Below are 14,323 nucleotides of genomic sequence, written 5' to 3'. Positions count from 1 at the left end.
ATATATTTCTCCCCTTCTCCTTTCGGTCCTCCTTCAGTAGTTTGGATTGCTTTCTGTAGAATTCCCTCCTACAGCTGCTCCTTTCCAAAGTCTTGTTTTCTCTCTCTCGCCAAAAAACCCTCCTTGGAAGCTGTCTTGAGCAAGTTTTGTGTCATCCGTCCTTTGACTTGACCTCTATTTTCTTTACCTTATTTTCTTTATCTCTGACAATGCTTTATTCAGGCAAGTTTTTCTGCTTGTTCCAGAAGGAAGCTATTTGTCCCAGTTTAATTTGTGTCAGCTCTTTTCTGATCCAGTGCAAAAGTTATCCTGCTATTTGTGTCCTGATGCCCTTTGCATCAAATATTCAATTTTCCACAATGGCACAAATGGATCCTTGAGTTTCATCATCAGCCCAGTGGATTAAACCCACGACCTTCCGTCTCAGAGGCCCCTTTGCTGACATCTGCACCAATCCACCACTCTTATTAGAGAAAGCTGAGTCAGCTATAGTTTTTTTTAAAGTTTAACATTTATTTATTAGTGTCACAAATAGGCTTACATTAACACTGCAATGAAGTTACTGTGAAAATCCCCTAGTCGCCACACCACGGCGCCTGTTCGTGTACACTGAGGGAGAATTTAGCCTGGCCAATTCACCCGACCGTAGAACATAGAACATTACAGCACAGTACAGGCCCTTTCGCCCTCAGTGTTGTGCCAAGCTATGTCCAATCCCAAGATCAAGCTATCCCCTCTCTATAATTCTGGTGTGCTCCATGTGCCTATCCAATAACCATTTGAAAGTACCTGAAGTGTCCGACTCCACTATCACAGTAGGCAGTCTATTCCACACCCCAACCATTCTCTGGGTTCCTATATCTCCCACCATGAACCTTATAGTTATGCCTCCTAGTAACAGCTATATGCACCTGAGGAAATAGTCTGCATGTCCACCCTATTAATCCCTCTCATCATCTTATAAACTTCTATTAAATCGCCTCTCATCGTCCTCCACTCCAAAGAGAAAAGCCCCAGCTCCCTCAACCTTTTCTCATAAGACCTACCCTCCAAACCAGGCAGCATCCTGGTAAATCTCCTCTGCACTCTCTCCAATGCTTCCACATCCTCCTTATAGTGAGGTGACCAGAACTGAACACAATATTCCAAATGTGGTCTCACCAACGTCCGGACCAGCATGGCTTCAGGACTGTGGGAGGAAACCAGAGGAAACCCACACAGACACTGGGAAAATGTGCAGACTCCGCACAGGCAGTAACCCAAGCCCAGAATTGAACCCGAGTTCCTGGTGCTGAGAGGCAGCAGTGCTAACCACTGTGCCACTGTGTGGTCCCATGTATTCTGAGTCAAAGGATCGTGGGTCGAGGCGTGGAGTTAATGACTTTATTTTTACTACTATAGACTTCAAGTTTGATGTGAGACTATATGTCCTGGTGACATCCTATGATCCTTTGGTGGTTTACCTCTATGAAGAAGGACTGACAAGGTAGGAAATGCTTCATTTTTATATTGATTATACACCACTGGCAGATCATCGGCTTGGTCTGTTGCTATTTTCTCAACAAGTAGCAACAATTGCATTTTTACAAGTGCTTCCAGATGTGTAAGGAGGAAAGATTAATTCAATTAAAAAGCACTATACAGTGGGAGCAGTAAAGTAAAATGTGATATTTTGGCTATCAGTGGGTTACCTCATCTTCATCTCTTCCACCATTACAGCACCACTCCTCCAGAGCCTGCAGCCTTGCTGCAGACAGGGGGAAGGCCATTCAGCCTCTCGAGTCTGTTGCATAGGAACAGGGAAAGGCCATTCGATTCCTCGAGCCTGTCACGTTGTACAGTGGTTTTAAAATGTTTTTAGTTAAAGGAGTTTCAAATGGATGAATAATTGCAGAACCCCCATCTTAGTTGTAATACTACATGATACCCAGAAATATGAAAGTGAGATGTGTAACAACCTCTCCATGGCTGTGCCTGGGCAGGTTATATATGGCTCACGCCTGTGTATTCTCTCACCCCTCCCAACCCATCTGCTCACAGATCACCAGCTAAAAACCCAAGTAAACAAGAACGTGCTCATGGGAGCAATCAAAATTCACTTCAATAATGGCCAGAATTATTTTGTTGTCCACCTGAAGAGTCTAAGTGGAACCCATGTCTTGGCAAGTACATGAATAGAATGGGGGTAGAGGGATATGGTCCCCGAAAGGGTGCAGGCTTTAGTTCAGTCGGGCAGCATGGTCGGTGCAGGCTTGGAGGGTTGAAGGGACTGTTCCTGTGCTGTAATTTTCTTTATTCTTTATTCTTTGTTCATGTGTCTGTGAACCCCAATTTGAGAACCTAGGAAGAGGAGGCCATTAAATGGCCTTGAGCCTATTATACCAGAACAAGAAGAAGCGGTCAGCCCCTTAAACCTGTTCCACCATTCAGTTAGATCATGGCTGATGTGTACTTTAGCATGGTTTACCTGACTTTACTTCATGCCCAAAGATCCATTAGCCTCAGTTTAGAAATTTTCAATTGACCCCGCCCCCACCCCTCACCTCAACTAAACCTTAATCAGCCAGTGGAGTGTAATCAGTATTTAATAAAATCTTTGACATATTTGAACGTCCCAAAGTGCTTCTTTGAAGCATTATAAAGCCAAATTTAACACACAGGAGATGTCAGGGCAGATGGCTAAAAGCTTGATCCAAATAGTTAGGTTTTCTGGAGGGCATCTTGAAGGAAAATGGAGAGGGAGCGAGTGAATTCCAGAGCTTGGGGCTGAGGTGGCTGGAGACAGTGCCACTAATGACGGAGGGATTTAAATTCAGGCATGTGTGATAGGCTGGAATATCGCTGGAGTTGGTGGGCTGGATGAGATTACGGCCTTGGGGAGGGCGAGGTGATGGAAGGGTTTAAAATCAAGGCTTAACTTGACTAGGAATCAATGTAGGTTCGGAAGCACAAGGGTAAAAGTTGAATAAGATTTGGAGCACGTTAGGACAGAGCTCACCTAAACCTCAGCCCAGGTTTACTGAGTGAGTGTGTGGAAGGCCAGCATGCATTTAGCATTTGAAATGCCATAGCACACAAGGCTACAAACCAAATGCTGGAATAGATTGATGCTTGATGGCTGGCGCAGATATGATGGGCCAAAGGGCCTCTTTTAGTGCTGTATGATTCTGACTCGAATGCATTAGAAAAGGCAAACCTGGAGATAACATGTACGTGAATGACGATTTCAGGTTGAGGAAGCAGAACAGAGATGGTAACATGTAATCGGAAACAGTTTGGTTCTGTCTCTGACAGTTGCCTGGAAGAGCGATGAAGTTGGTGGCTAGGGAACAGAGTTTATAGCAGGAAGAGAATTCCAGATTTCCACTCCTCGTTGTGAGAAGGAATGCTTCTTGATTCCGCCCTGAACAAACTAACTCTAATTTTAAGGTTGTAAGCAGAAACTGGATGACGCTCCATGCTCTGCTCTACTGTTGCACACCTTATGAGCCATCTTGGCCAGCCTCTGCCTCTGCATCTCTTCAATTTTGTTAAAGAAACTTATGTTTGAATATTGGTCTACTCTCTTTAAACTTATTGTTCTTTCCTTGTAGCTGAACTCCAACTCGCTTTCCTTTGGTTAACAATGCTGTTACGTGCCATTCACAATTTGGCCCCTTGATGGCAACTACGCTCAACTTTTGATCCAACTCTTTTCAAAATGGATTTATTTTGCCCACTTTTTTTGTCTTTAATTTTTGTTTTCAAGCAGTTTTCTGAGCACGTGATTGCCCGAGTAGAATGTGTTTTTTTTTCTTGCACAGCGTCTGGAAAAACATTTTGCCAAGGGTTTTGAACCTTGTCTCCTGAGAACAGTTTGCAAGGCTGCCGATGTTTGAAGACGTGTGTGTGTGTGTGTGTGTGTGGGTGTGTGTGTGGGTGTGCGCGCGTGCCGGTCGGTGGGTGTGCGCGCGTGTCAGTGAACAAAGAAAATTACAGCACAGAAACAGGCCCTTCGGCCCTCCAAGCCTATAGTGACCATACTGCCTGACTTAACTAAAACCCCCTACGTTTCCAGGGACCATATCCCACTATTCCCATTATGTTCATGTACTTGTCAAGGCGCCCCTTAAAAGCCTACTGTATCCGTTTCCACTACCTCCCCTGGCAATGAATTCCAAGCACCCACCACTCTGTAAAAAATCTGCCTCGTACATCTCTTTTAAATCTTGCCCCTCGCACCTTAAACCTATGCCCCCTAGTAATTAACTCTTCCGCCCTGGGGAAAAGCTTCTGACTTTCCACTTTGTCCATGTCCGTCATAGTCTTGTAGAATTCTGTCAGGTCTCCCCTTAACCTTCATTGCTCCACTGAAAACAAACCAAGTTTGTTTTTAAATTTGCAAAAGCGATGCAGGATGGTTTAAACTGATTCGGAGGGGGGGAGGGATAGTGAGGAAAGGGGGTGAAAGTGAGGGGGGCATAGTTGGGGAATGCAAGGCACGGCATAGTGGGGGTGGGGCGGAGCAGGGTTTGAAATGCGTGTACTTTAATGCGAGGAGTATTCGCAATAAAGTGGATGAACTTGCAGCGTGGATCAGTACCTGGGACTTTGATGTTGTGGCCATTTCTGAGACATGGATAGAGCAGGGTCAGGAATGGATGTTGCAGGTTCCGGGGTACAAATGCTTTAGTCGGAGTAGAGAAGAAGGTAGAAGGGGGGGTGGGGTAGCATTGCTAGTCAAGGACTGTATCACAGTGTCGGAGAGAAAGTTTGATGAGGACTTGTCAGTTGAGGTAGTATGGGCGGAGATTAGAAATAGGAGAGGAGAGGTCACCCTGTTGGGAGTCTTTTATAGACCTCCTAAAAGTTCTAGAGAGGTTGAGGATAGGATTGCGGAGACAATCCTGGTTAGGAGTGAAAGTAATAGGGTAATTGTTATGGGGGACTTTAACTTTACGAATATTGATTGGAGTTGCTATAGTTCTAGCTCGCTAGAGGGGTCAGTGTTTGTACAAAGCGTGCAGGAAGGTTTTTTGTCTCAGTATGTAGACAGGCCAACTAGAGGTGAGGCTATATTGGATTTGGTGCTGGGAAATGAGCCAGACCAGGTGCTAGACTTGGAAGTTGGTGTGCATTTTGGTGATAGTGACCACAATTCGGTTACGTTCACCTTAGTGATGGGAAGAGATAGGCATGAACCTCGGGTCAGCAATTTTAGCTGGGGTAAGGGCGATTATGAGGCTATCAGGAGTGAATTAGGAAGCATGGATTGGATTAGGGGATTACAGGGACTGGGAACGTCTGAAATGTGGAGTTTTTTCAAGGAGCAGCTACTGCGAGTCCTTGATAGGTATGTCCCTGTCAGGCATGGTGGATTTGGTAGATCTAGGGAACCGTGGTGCACTAAAAGAGTTGAGTCGATGGTTAAAAAGAAAAAGGAGGCTTATGTTCGGATGAGATTGGAGGGCTCAGATAGTGCACTAGAAAGCTTTAGATTGGCTAGGAGGGAGTTGAAGAGTGAGTTGAGAAGGGCTAAAAGAGGACATGAGAAGACTTTGGCTGATAGGATTAAGGAGAATCCTAAGGCGTTCTATAGGTATGTCAAGAACAGAAGGTTGGTCAGGGCAAGATTAGGGCCAGTTACAGACAGCAGGGGGAAGTTGTGTGTGGAACCGGAGGAGATTGGAGAAGTATTGAACCAATATTTCTCTTCGGTGTTCACGCAGGGGGACATGAATATAGCTGAGGAGGACATTGGGTTGCAGGGGTGTAAAATAGACAGTATTACGGTTGATAAAGAGGATGTGCTGGAAATTCTTGAGGGGCTGAAAATAGATAAGTCCCCTGGTCCGGATGGGATCTACCCTAGGATTCTCTGGGAGGCTAGAGAGGTGATTGCAGAGCCTCTGGCTCAGATCTTCAGGTCGTCATTGGTCTCTGGTGTAGTCCCGGAGGATTGGAGGATAGCGAATGTTGTCCCATTGTTTAAGAAGGGGAACAGAGACTTTGCCGGGAATTATAGACCGGTGAGTCTTACTTCTGTTGTGGGCAAGGTTTTAGAAAAAATTATTAGGGATAGGATTTATAGTTATTTGGAGTGTAATGAATTGATTAGAAATAGTCAGCATGGTTTTGTAGCGGGTAGGTCGTGCCTTACTAACCTTATTGAGTTTTTTGAGAAGGTGACCAAAGAGGTGGATGGGGGTAAGGCAGTTGACGTGGTATACATGGATTTTAGTAAGGCGTTCGATAAGGTTCACCATGGTAGGCTTCTGCAGAAAATGCAGATGTATGGGATTGTGGGTAATCTAGGAAGTTGGATCAGGAATTGGCTATCAGATAGGAGACAGAGGGTGGTGGTGGATGGTAAATATTCATCATGGAGTGCAGTTACGAGTGGTGTGCCTCAGGGATCTGTTTTGGGGCCACTGTTGTTTGTAATTTTTATTAATGATCTGGATGAGGGTATAGTTGGGTGGATTAGTAAATTTGCTGATGACACCAAAGTTGGAGGTGTGGTAGATTGTGAGGAAGGGTGTCATAGTCTGCAGGGAGACTTAGATAGGTTGCAGAGCTGGGCCGAGAGGTGGCGGATGGAATTTAATGCGGAGAAGTGTGAGGTAATTCACTTTGGTAGGAGCAACAGATGTGTCGAGTATAGGGCTAACGGGAGGACTTTGAATAGTGTGGATGAACAGAGGGATCTAGGTGTGTGTGTACATAGATCCCTGAAAGTTGGGAATCAAGTAGATAAGGTTGTCAAGAAGGCGTACGGTGTCTTGGCGTTTATTGGTAGGGGGATTGAATTTAGGAGTCGCAGTGTAATGTTGCAACTGTACACTACTCTAGTGCGGCCGCACTTGGAGTACTGTGTGCAGTTCTGGTCCCCGCATTACAAGAAGGATGTGGAGGCGTTGGAGAGGGTGCAGAGGAGGTTTACTAGGATGTTGCCTGGTATGGTGGGGAGGTCCTATGAGGAGAGACTGAGGGATCTAGGGTTGTTTTCGTTGGAAAGAAGGCGGCTAAGAGGGGATCTTATTGAAACATATAAGATGATTAGAGGTTTAGATAGGGTGGATAGTGATAGCCTTTTTCCTCGGATGGAGAAAGCTAGCACGAGGGGGCATGGCTTTAAATTAAGGGGGGGTAGCTACAGGACGGATGTCAGGGGTAGGTTCTTTACCCAGCGGGTGGTGAGGGATTGGAATGCCCTGCCTGCTGCAGTTGTAAATGCGTCTAGTTTGGGGGCGTTTAAGAGATCTCTGGATAGGTTTATGGACGAAAAGGGATTGGTATAGGCTAGTGGGTCATTGTTTTTGTAACTGGTCGGCGCAACATCGTGGGCCGAAGGGCCTGTTCTGCGCTGTAATGTTCTATGTTCTATGTTCTAAGTTTTTCCAACCTCTCCTCATAGCTAATGTCCTCCATATCAGGCAACATCCTGGTAAATCTTTTCTATACCCTCTCCAAAGCCTCCACATCTTTCTGGTAGTGTGATGACCAAAACTGAACACTATATTCTAAGTGCGGCCTAACTAAGGTCTGTAAAGTGGCAACCTGACTTGCCAATTTTTAAGCTCAATACACCGGCTGATGAAGACAAGCATGCTGTATAGCTTCTTGACTACCTTCTCCACCTGTGTTGCCACTTTCAGTGACTTGTGTACCTCACACCAAGATCCCTTTGCCTATCAATACTCCTAAGGGTTCTGCCATTTACTGTATATTTCCTATCTGTATTAGACCTTCCAAAATGCATTACCTCACATTTGTCTGAATTAAACTCCACCTGGTTAAAGTCCAATCAATTTATTTGGTAGTAAACTCATGACTTGCCTGGGTTTGCAAAACCTCACTGTACTGCCTGGAGACAATACACATCTTTTTAACCTGTGCCTAATGCTCTTTCCACTCAGATTGTCAGCATCTTTAAGACTTGAATAGCAGGTTAGTTGTAAAGACTCGCATTCTAATCTGTAATCTGTAAACTGTCTGTGCTGTTATATGCTTGGTCTGAGGCCAGAACTCTCCATTCACCTGACGAAGGGGCAAACCCTGAAAGCTTTGTGAGTTTACTATCAAATAAATTGGTTGGACTTTAACCTGGTGTTGTGAGACTTCTTATTGTGTTTGGATAGACAGGGACTTATTAGGGGGAGTCAACGTGGCTTTGTGCGTGGTACGTCATGTTTGACCAATCAATTAGAGTTTTTCAAGGAGGTTACCAGGAAAGTGGATGAAGGGAAGGTGGTGGATGTTGTCTACCTGGATTTTAGCAAGGCCTTTGACAAGGTCCCTCATGGGAGGTTAGTTAGGAAGGTTCAGTCGCTAGGTATACATGGGGAGGTAGTAAATTGGATTAGACATTGGCTCAGTGGAAGAAGCCAGAGAGTGGTTGTGGAGGATTGCTTCTCTGACTGCAGGCCTGTGACTAGTAGTGTGCCGCAGGGATCGGTGTTGGGCCCATTGTTGTTTGTCATCTATATCAATGATCTGGATGATAATGTGATAAACTGGATCAGCAAATTTGCTGATGATACAAAGATTGGAGGTGTAGTGAACAGTGAAGAAGGTTTTCAAAGCTTGCAGAGGGATTTGGACCAATTAGAAAAATGGGCTGAAAAATGGCAAATGGAATTTAACGCAGACAAATGTGAAGTATTGCACTTTAGAAGGACAAACCAAAGTAGAACACGCAGGGTAAATGGTAGGACTCTGAAGAGTGCAGATGAACAGAGGGATCTGGGAATACAGGTACAGAATTCCCTAAAAGTGATGTCACAGATGGATAGGGTTGTAAAGAGTGCTTTTGGTACATTGGCCTTTATAAATCGGAGTATCGAGTATAAAAATTGGTGTGTTATGGTAAGGTTGTATAAGACATTGGTGATGCCGAATTTAGAGTATTGCGTACAGTTTTGGTCACCGAGTTATGGGAAGGATGTAAATAAAGTTGAAAGAGTGCAGAGAACGTTCACGAGGATGTTGCCAGGACTTGAGAAGCTGAGTTACAGAGAGAGATTGAATAGGTTAGGACTTTATTCCCTAGAGCATAGATGAGGGGAGATTTGATGGAGGTGTATAAGATTTTGATGGGTATAGATAGAGTGAATACAAGCAGGCTTTTTCACCTGAGACTAGGGGAGGAAAAAAAACCAGAGGGCATGGGTTAAGGGTGAAAGAAGAAAAGTTTAAAGGGAATATTGGGGGGGCTTCTTCACACAGTGTGGTGGGAGTGTGGAATGAGCTGCCGGATAAAGTGGTAAATGCGGGGTCACTTTTAATATTTAAGAAAAACTTGGATGAGAGGGGTGTGGAGGGATATGGTCCAAGTGCAGGTCAGTGGGACTAAGCAAAAAATGGTTCGGCACAGACAAGAAGGGCCAAAAGGCCTGTTTCTGAGCTGTAATTTTCTATGGTTCTATGATGTATATCCTGCTGTATCCTCTGGTCCTCATCACTATCCACAAATCCACCAACTTTTGTGTTGTTCACAAACTTACTAATCAATCCACTTAAATTTTTCTCCAAATCATTTGTACATGTTACAAACAGCAAAGGTCCCAGCACTGATCCCTGAGGAACACCACTTGTGACAGCCCTCCATTCAGAAATGCATCCTTCCACTGCTACCCTCTGTCTTCTTTGACTGATGTGGATATGCCAGCGTTGGACTGGGGTAAACACAGTAAAAAGTCTGACAACACCAGGTTTAAGTCCAACCGATCTATTTGATAGTACGCTCACCAGCTTTCAGGGTTAGTCCCTTTGTCAGGTGAATGGAGAGTTCTGGCTTCAGACAGAGCGTATAAAGCACAGACAGTTTACAGATTACTGATTAGAATGCAAATCTTTACACCTAACCTGCTGTTCAAGACCTGAAGTGGCTGATAATGTGAGTGGAAGGAGCACTGATCACGGGTTAGAGATGTGTATTGTCTCCAGACAGTCTGGAGACAATACACCCCCTGGGTGTGTGTGGATGTCAGTGGATGGGTGTGTGGGTGTGTGTGTATGTGTGTGTGTGTCAGTGGGGGCGGGGTGTGTGTGTGTGTGTGTGTGTCAGTGGGGGCGGGGTGTGTGTGTGTGTGTATGTCAGTGGGGGCGGGGTGTGTGTGTGTGTGTGTGTGTCAGTGGGGGCGGGGTGTGTGTGTGTGTGTGTCAGTGGGGGCGGGGTGTGTGTGTGTGTGTGTGTCAGTGGGGGCGGGGTGTGTGTGTGTGTGTGTGTCAGTGGGGGCGGGGTGTGTGTGTGTGTGTGTGTGTCAGTGGGGGCGGGGTGTGTGTGTGTGTGTCAGTGGGGGCGGGGTGTGTGTGTGTCAGTGGGGGCGGGGTGTGTGTGTGTGTGTGTCAGTGGGGGCGGGGTGTGTGTGTGTGTATGTCAGTGGGGGCGGGGTGTGTGTGTGTGTGTGTCAGTGGGGGCGGGGTGTGTGTGTGTGTGTCAGTGGGGGCGGGGTGTGTGTGTGTGTGTGTCAGTGGGGGCGGGGTGTGTGTGTGTGTGTCAGTGGGGGCGGGGTGTGTGTGTGTGTGTGTCAGTGGGGGCGGGGTGTGTGTGTGTGTGTCAGTGGGGGCGGGGTGTGTGTGTGTGTCAGTGGGGGCGGGGTGTGTGTGTGTGTGTGTCAGTGGGGGCGGGGTGTGTGTGTGTGTGTGTCAGTGGGGGCGGGGTGTGTGTGTGTGTCAGTGGGGGCGTGGTGTGTGTGTGTGTGTCAGTGGGGGCGGGGTGTGTGTGTGTGTGTGTGTCAGTGGGGGCGGGGTGTGTGTGTCTGTGTCAGTGGGGGCAGGGTGTGTGTGTCTGTGTCAGTGGGGGCGGGGTGTGTGTGTGTGTGTGTCAGTGGGGGCGGGGTGTGTGTGTGTGTGTCAGTGGGGGCGGGGTGTGTGTGTGTGTGTGTCAGTGGGGGCGGGGTGTGTGTGTGTGTGTGTCAGTGGGGGCGGGGTGTGTGTGTGTGTGTCAGTGGGGGCGGGGTGTGTGTGTGTGTGTGTGTCAGTGGGGGCGGGGTGTGTGTGTGTGTCAGTGGGGGCGGGGTGTGTGTGTGTGTGTGTCAGTGGGGGCGGGGTGTGTGTGTGTGTGTGTCAGTGGGGGTGGGGTGTGTGTGTGTGTCAGTGGGGGTGGGGTGTGTGTGTGTGTGTGTGTCAGTGGGGGTGGGGTGTGTGTGTGTGTGTGTGTGTGTCAGTGGGGGTGGGGTGTGTGTGTGTGTGTGTGTGTGTCAGTGGGGGCGGGGTGTGTGTGTGTGTGTGTGTCAGTGGGGGCGGGGTGTGTGTGTGTGTGTGTGTCAGTGGGGGCGGGGTGTGTGTGTGTGTGTGTGTCAGTGGGGGCGGGGTGTGTGTGTGTGTGTGTGTGTCAGTGGGGGCGGGGTGTGTGTGTGTGTGTGTGTGTGTGTGTCAGTGGGGGCGGGGTGTGTGTGTGTGTGTGTGTGTGTGTCAGTGGGGGCGGGGTGTGTGTGTGTGTGTGTGTCAGTGGGGGTGGGGTGTGTGTGTGTGTGTGTGTCAGTGGGGGTGGGGTGTGTGTGTGTGTGTGTGTCAGTGGGGGTGGGGTGTGTGTGTGTGTCAGTGGGGGCGGGGTGTGTGTGTGTGTGTCAGTGGGGGCGGGGGGTGTGTGTGTGTGTGTCAGTGGGGGCGGGGGGTGTGTGTGTGTGTCAGTGGGGGCGGGGTGTGTGTGTGTGTGTGTCAGTGGGGGCGGGGTGTGTGTGTGTGTGTGTCAGTGGGGGCGGGGTGTGTGTGTGTGTGTGTGTCAGTGGGGGCGGGGTGTGTGTGTGTGTCAGTGGGGGCGTGGTGTGTGTGTGTGTGTGGGGGGGGGGGGCGCGGGGTGTGTGTCTGCACACACTCCTGTTTATAGGAAACCTCAGGCACCAGCCACACATGATTGTGGATCCTGATTGATGAGTATTGATGTAATAGTTTCCATGGATATTGTTACAGTGAATTCCTTGGAAACTCCCTCCCTGCTTCATATACACAGGCTGTATGTTTGTGAAGACAATGACGCTGACCTTTTATTATTTGCTTATGCTGAAAGCATTGAATATATTTTGATTCAACAGTGCATTCACAGAGTTCTGGTGCCCGGGCTGAAAATTCTCCCTCACTCAGCTAAAACAGAAAACTGTTCTTCTTGTGGATTATAGAGAGTGGGATCTTGCTGCCCCCAAAATAACCACCATGGTTGTCAACATGACAGTCACCATGCTTCAAAAGTAATTGACTAAAAGTACCTTCTGTGGTCATTTTGTACTGTGTTCAAGTGTCGGACCAGACTGAAATCTCAAAGTGGAGTTGGAACCCATGACTTTCTGTTGAAGGTGCCACTGACAAAGTCAAGATGATACTTGTGTTTGGTGTCTTATCGTGCTGCTTAAAAAAGGAGGTAGACAAGAGGCAGGTAACTATAGGCCAGTTAGCTTAACTTCTGTAGTAGGGGAAATGCTTAAATCTATTATCAAGGAAGAAATAGGAAGACATCGGGATATAAGTTGTCCCATTGGTAAGATGCAACAAGGGTTCATGAAGGGAAAGTCATGTTTGACTAATTTGGTAGAATTATTTGAGAACATTACAGGTGTAGTGGACAATGGGGAACCTGTGGATGTGGTGTATCTGGATTTCCAGAAGACATTTGACAAGGTGTCGCACCAAAGACCGCTACATAACATAGAACATAGGAAAACTACAGTACGAGCAGGCCCTTCGTCCTACAAGTTGCGCCGATCGTATCTCTATCTACTAGGCTTACCTATAACCCTCAATCCTATTAAGTCCCATGTACTTATCCAGAAGTCTCTTAAAAGACCCTATCGAATTTTCCTCCACCACCACCACCGGCAGCCGATTCCACTCACCCACCACCCTCTGAGTGAAAAACTTACCCCTGACATCTCTTCTGTACCTACTCCCCAGCACCTTAAACCTGTGTCCTCTTGTGGCAGATAAAGATAAAGGTGCACAGTATTGAAGGTAATATATTAGCATGGATAGAGGATTGGTTAACTAACAGAAAGCTGGTTGGTGATCAGTGACTAGCGATGTGCCACAGGAATCAGTGTTGGGACCGCAATTGTTTATGATTTACGTAGATGATTTAGAGTTGGGGACCACATGTAATGTGTCAAAATTCACAGATGACACTAAGATGGGAGGAAAAGCAAAGTGTGCAGAGAATGCTGAAAGTCTGCAAAGGGATATAAGGAATCTAAGTGAGTGGGTGAGGGTCTGGCAGATGGAGTACAATATTGCTAAATATGAGGTCATCCATTTTGGTAGGAATAACAGCAAAATGGACTATTATTTAAACGGTAAAAAATTGCAGCGTGCTGCGGTGCAGAGGGACCTGGGTGTCCTTGTGCAGGAACCTCAAGGAGTTGGTTTGCAAGTATAGCAGGTAATTAAGAAGGTAAATGGAATTTTGTCCTTCATTGCGAGAGGGATGGAGTTTAAAAACCATGAGATTATGTTGCAGCTGTATAAGGTGCTAGTGAGGCCACACTTGGAGTACTGTGTACAGTTTACATACTGTATATACTGGCACTGGAGGGGGTGCAGAGGAGATTCACAAGGTTGATTCCGGAGTTGAGAGAGTTGGCTTATGTGAAGAGACTGAGTAGACCAGGGCTATACTCACTGGAATTCAGAAGAATGAAGGGAGATCTTATAGAAACGTATAAGATTATGAAGAGAATAGATAAGCTAGAAGCAGGGAAGTTGTTTCAACTGGCGAGTGAAACTAGGCCTAGTGGAATAACCTCAAAATAAGGGGAAGAAGATTTAGGACTGAGTTGAGGAGGAACTTCTTCACACAAAGGGTTGTGAATCTGTGGAATTCCCTGTCCAGTGAAGCAGTTGAGGCTCCCTCATTGAATGTTTTTAAGGCAAGGATAGATAAATTTTTGAACAGTAAAGGAATTAAGGGTTATGGTGAGCGGGCAGGTGAGTGGAGCTGAGTCCACAAAAAGATCAGCCATGATTTTATTGAATGCTGGAGCAGGATCGAGGGGCCAGATGGCATACCCCTGCTCCTAATTCTTACGTTCTTATGTTTATATATGAACATAAAGAATAGGGGCAGGGATAGACCATAATGGCCCCTCGAGTTGGCTGTGCCATTCAGTAAGGTCATGGCTGATCTTCTGCCTAAACTCTCACCTCTCCTGCGCTACCCCCATAGCCCTTGATTTCCTTATAAATACAAGTCTGATTTTCTTACAGTTTATGCACTGTGAGGGTGTTTAACTGCATCTGGACTGTTATCTGATCCCTTGTTCTCTCCTGACTCTTCCAGGCCCACTGACCTCTTTTCTGTTGGTATTTAAAAGCTACTGATTGTCTCCTGTTTAAGGTCAAGTCACATCCTTGA

The 14,323-nt window shown here is 46.9% G+C and overlaps 1 protein-coding gene across 4 annotated transcripts in view; it reads left to right on the top strand.

The window, feature by feature from the left end:
• ttll5 (tubulin tyrosine ligase-like family, member 5) overlaps nt 1-14,323 on the top strand; it is a 291,222-nt gene that overhangs the window by 38,444 nt on the left and 238,455 nt on the right. For all 4 annotated transcript variants that reach the window (XM_080202142.1, XM_080202144.1, XM_080202141.1 and 1 more), the window contains exon 9: nt 1,402-1,486. In XM_080202142.1, the coding sequence (XP_080058268.1) occupies nt 1,402-1,486 (85 nt within the window). The remainder of the gene's footprint in view (nt 1-1,401; nt 1,487-14,323) is intronic.

Source organism: Carcharhinus amblyrhynchos, chromosome 14 (assembly GCF_965287045.1).
Source record: "Carcharhinus amblyrhynchos chromosome 14, sCarAmb.v2.hapA, whole genome shotgun sequence".
NCBI classification, from domain to species: Eukaryota; Metazoa; Chordata; class Chondrichthyes; order Carcharhiniformes; family Carcharhinidae; genus Carcharhinus; species Carcharhinus amblyrhynchos.
This window is presented reverse-complemented; position numbering and strand designations above follow the sequence as displayed.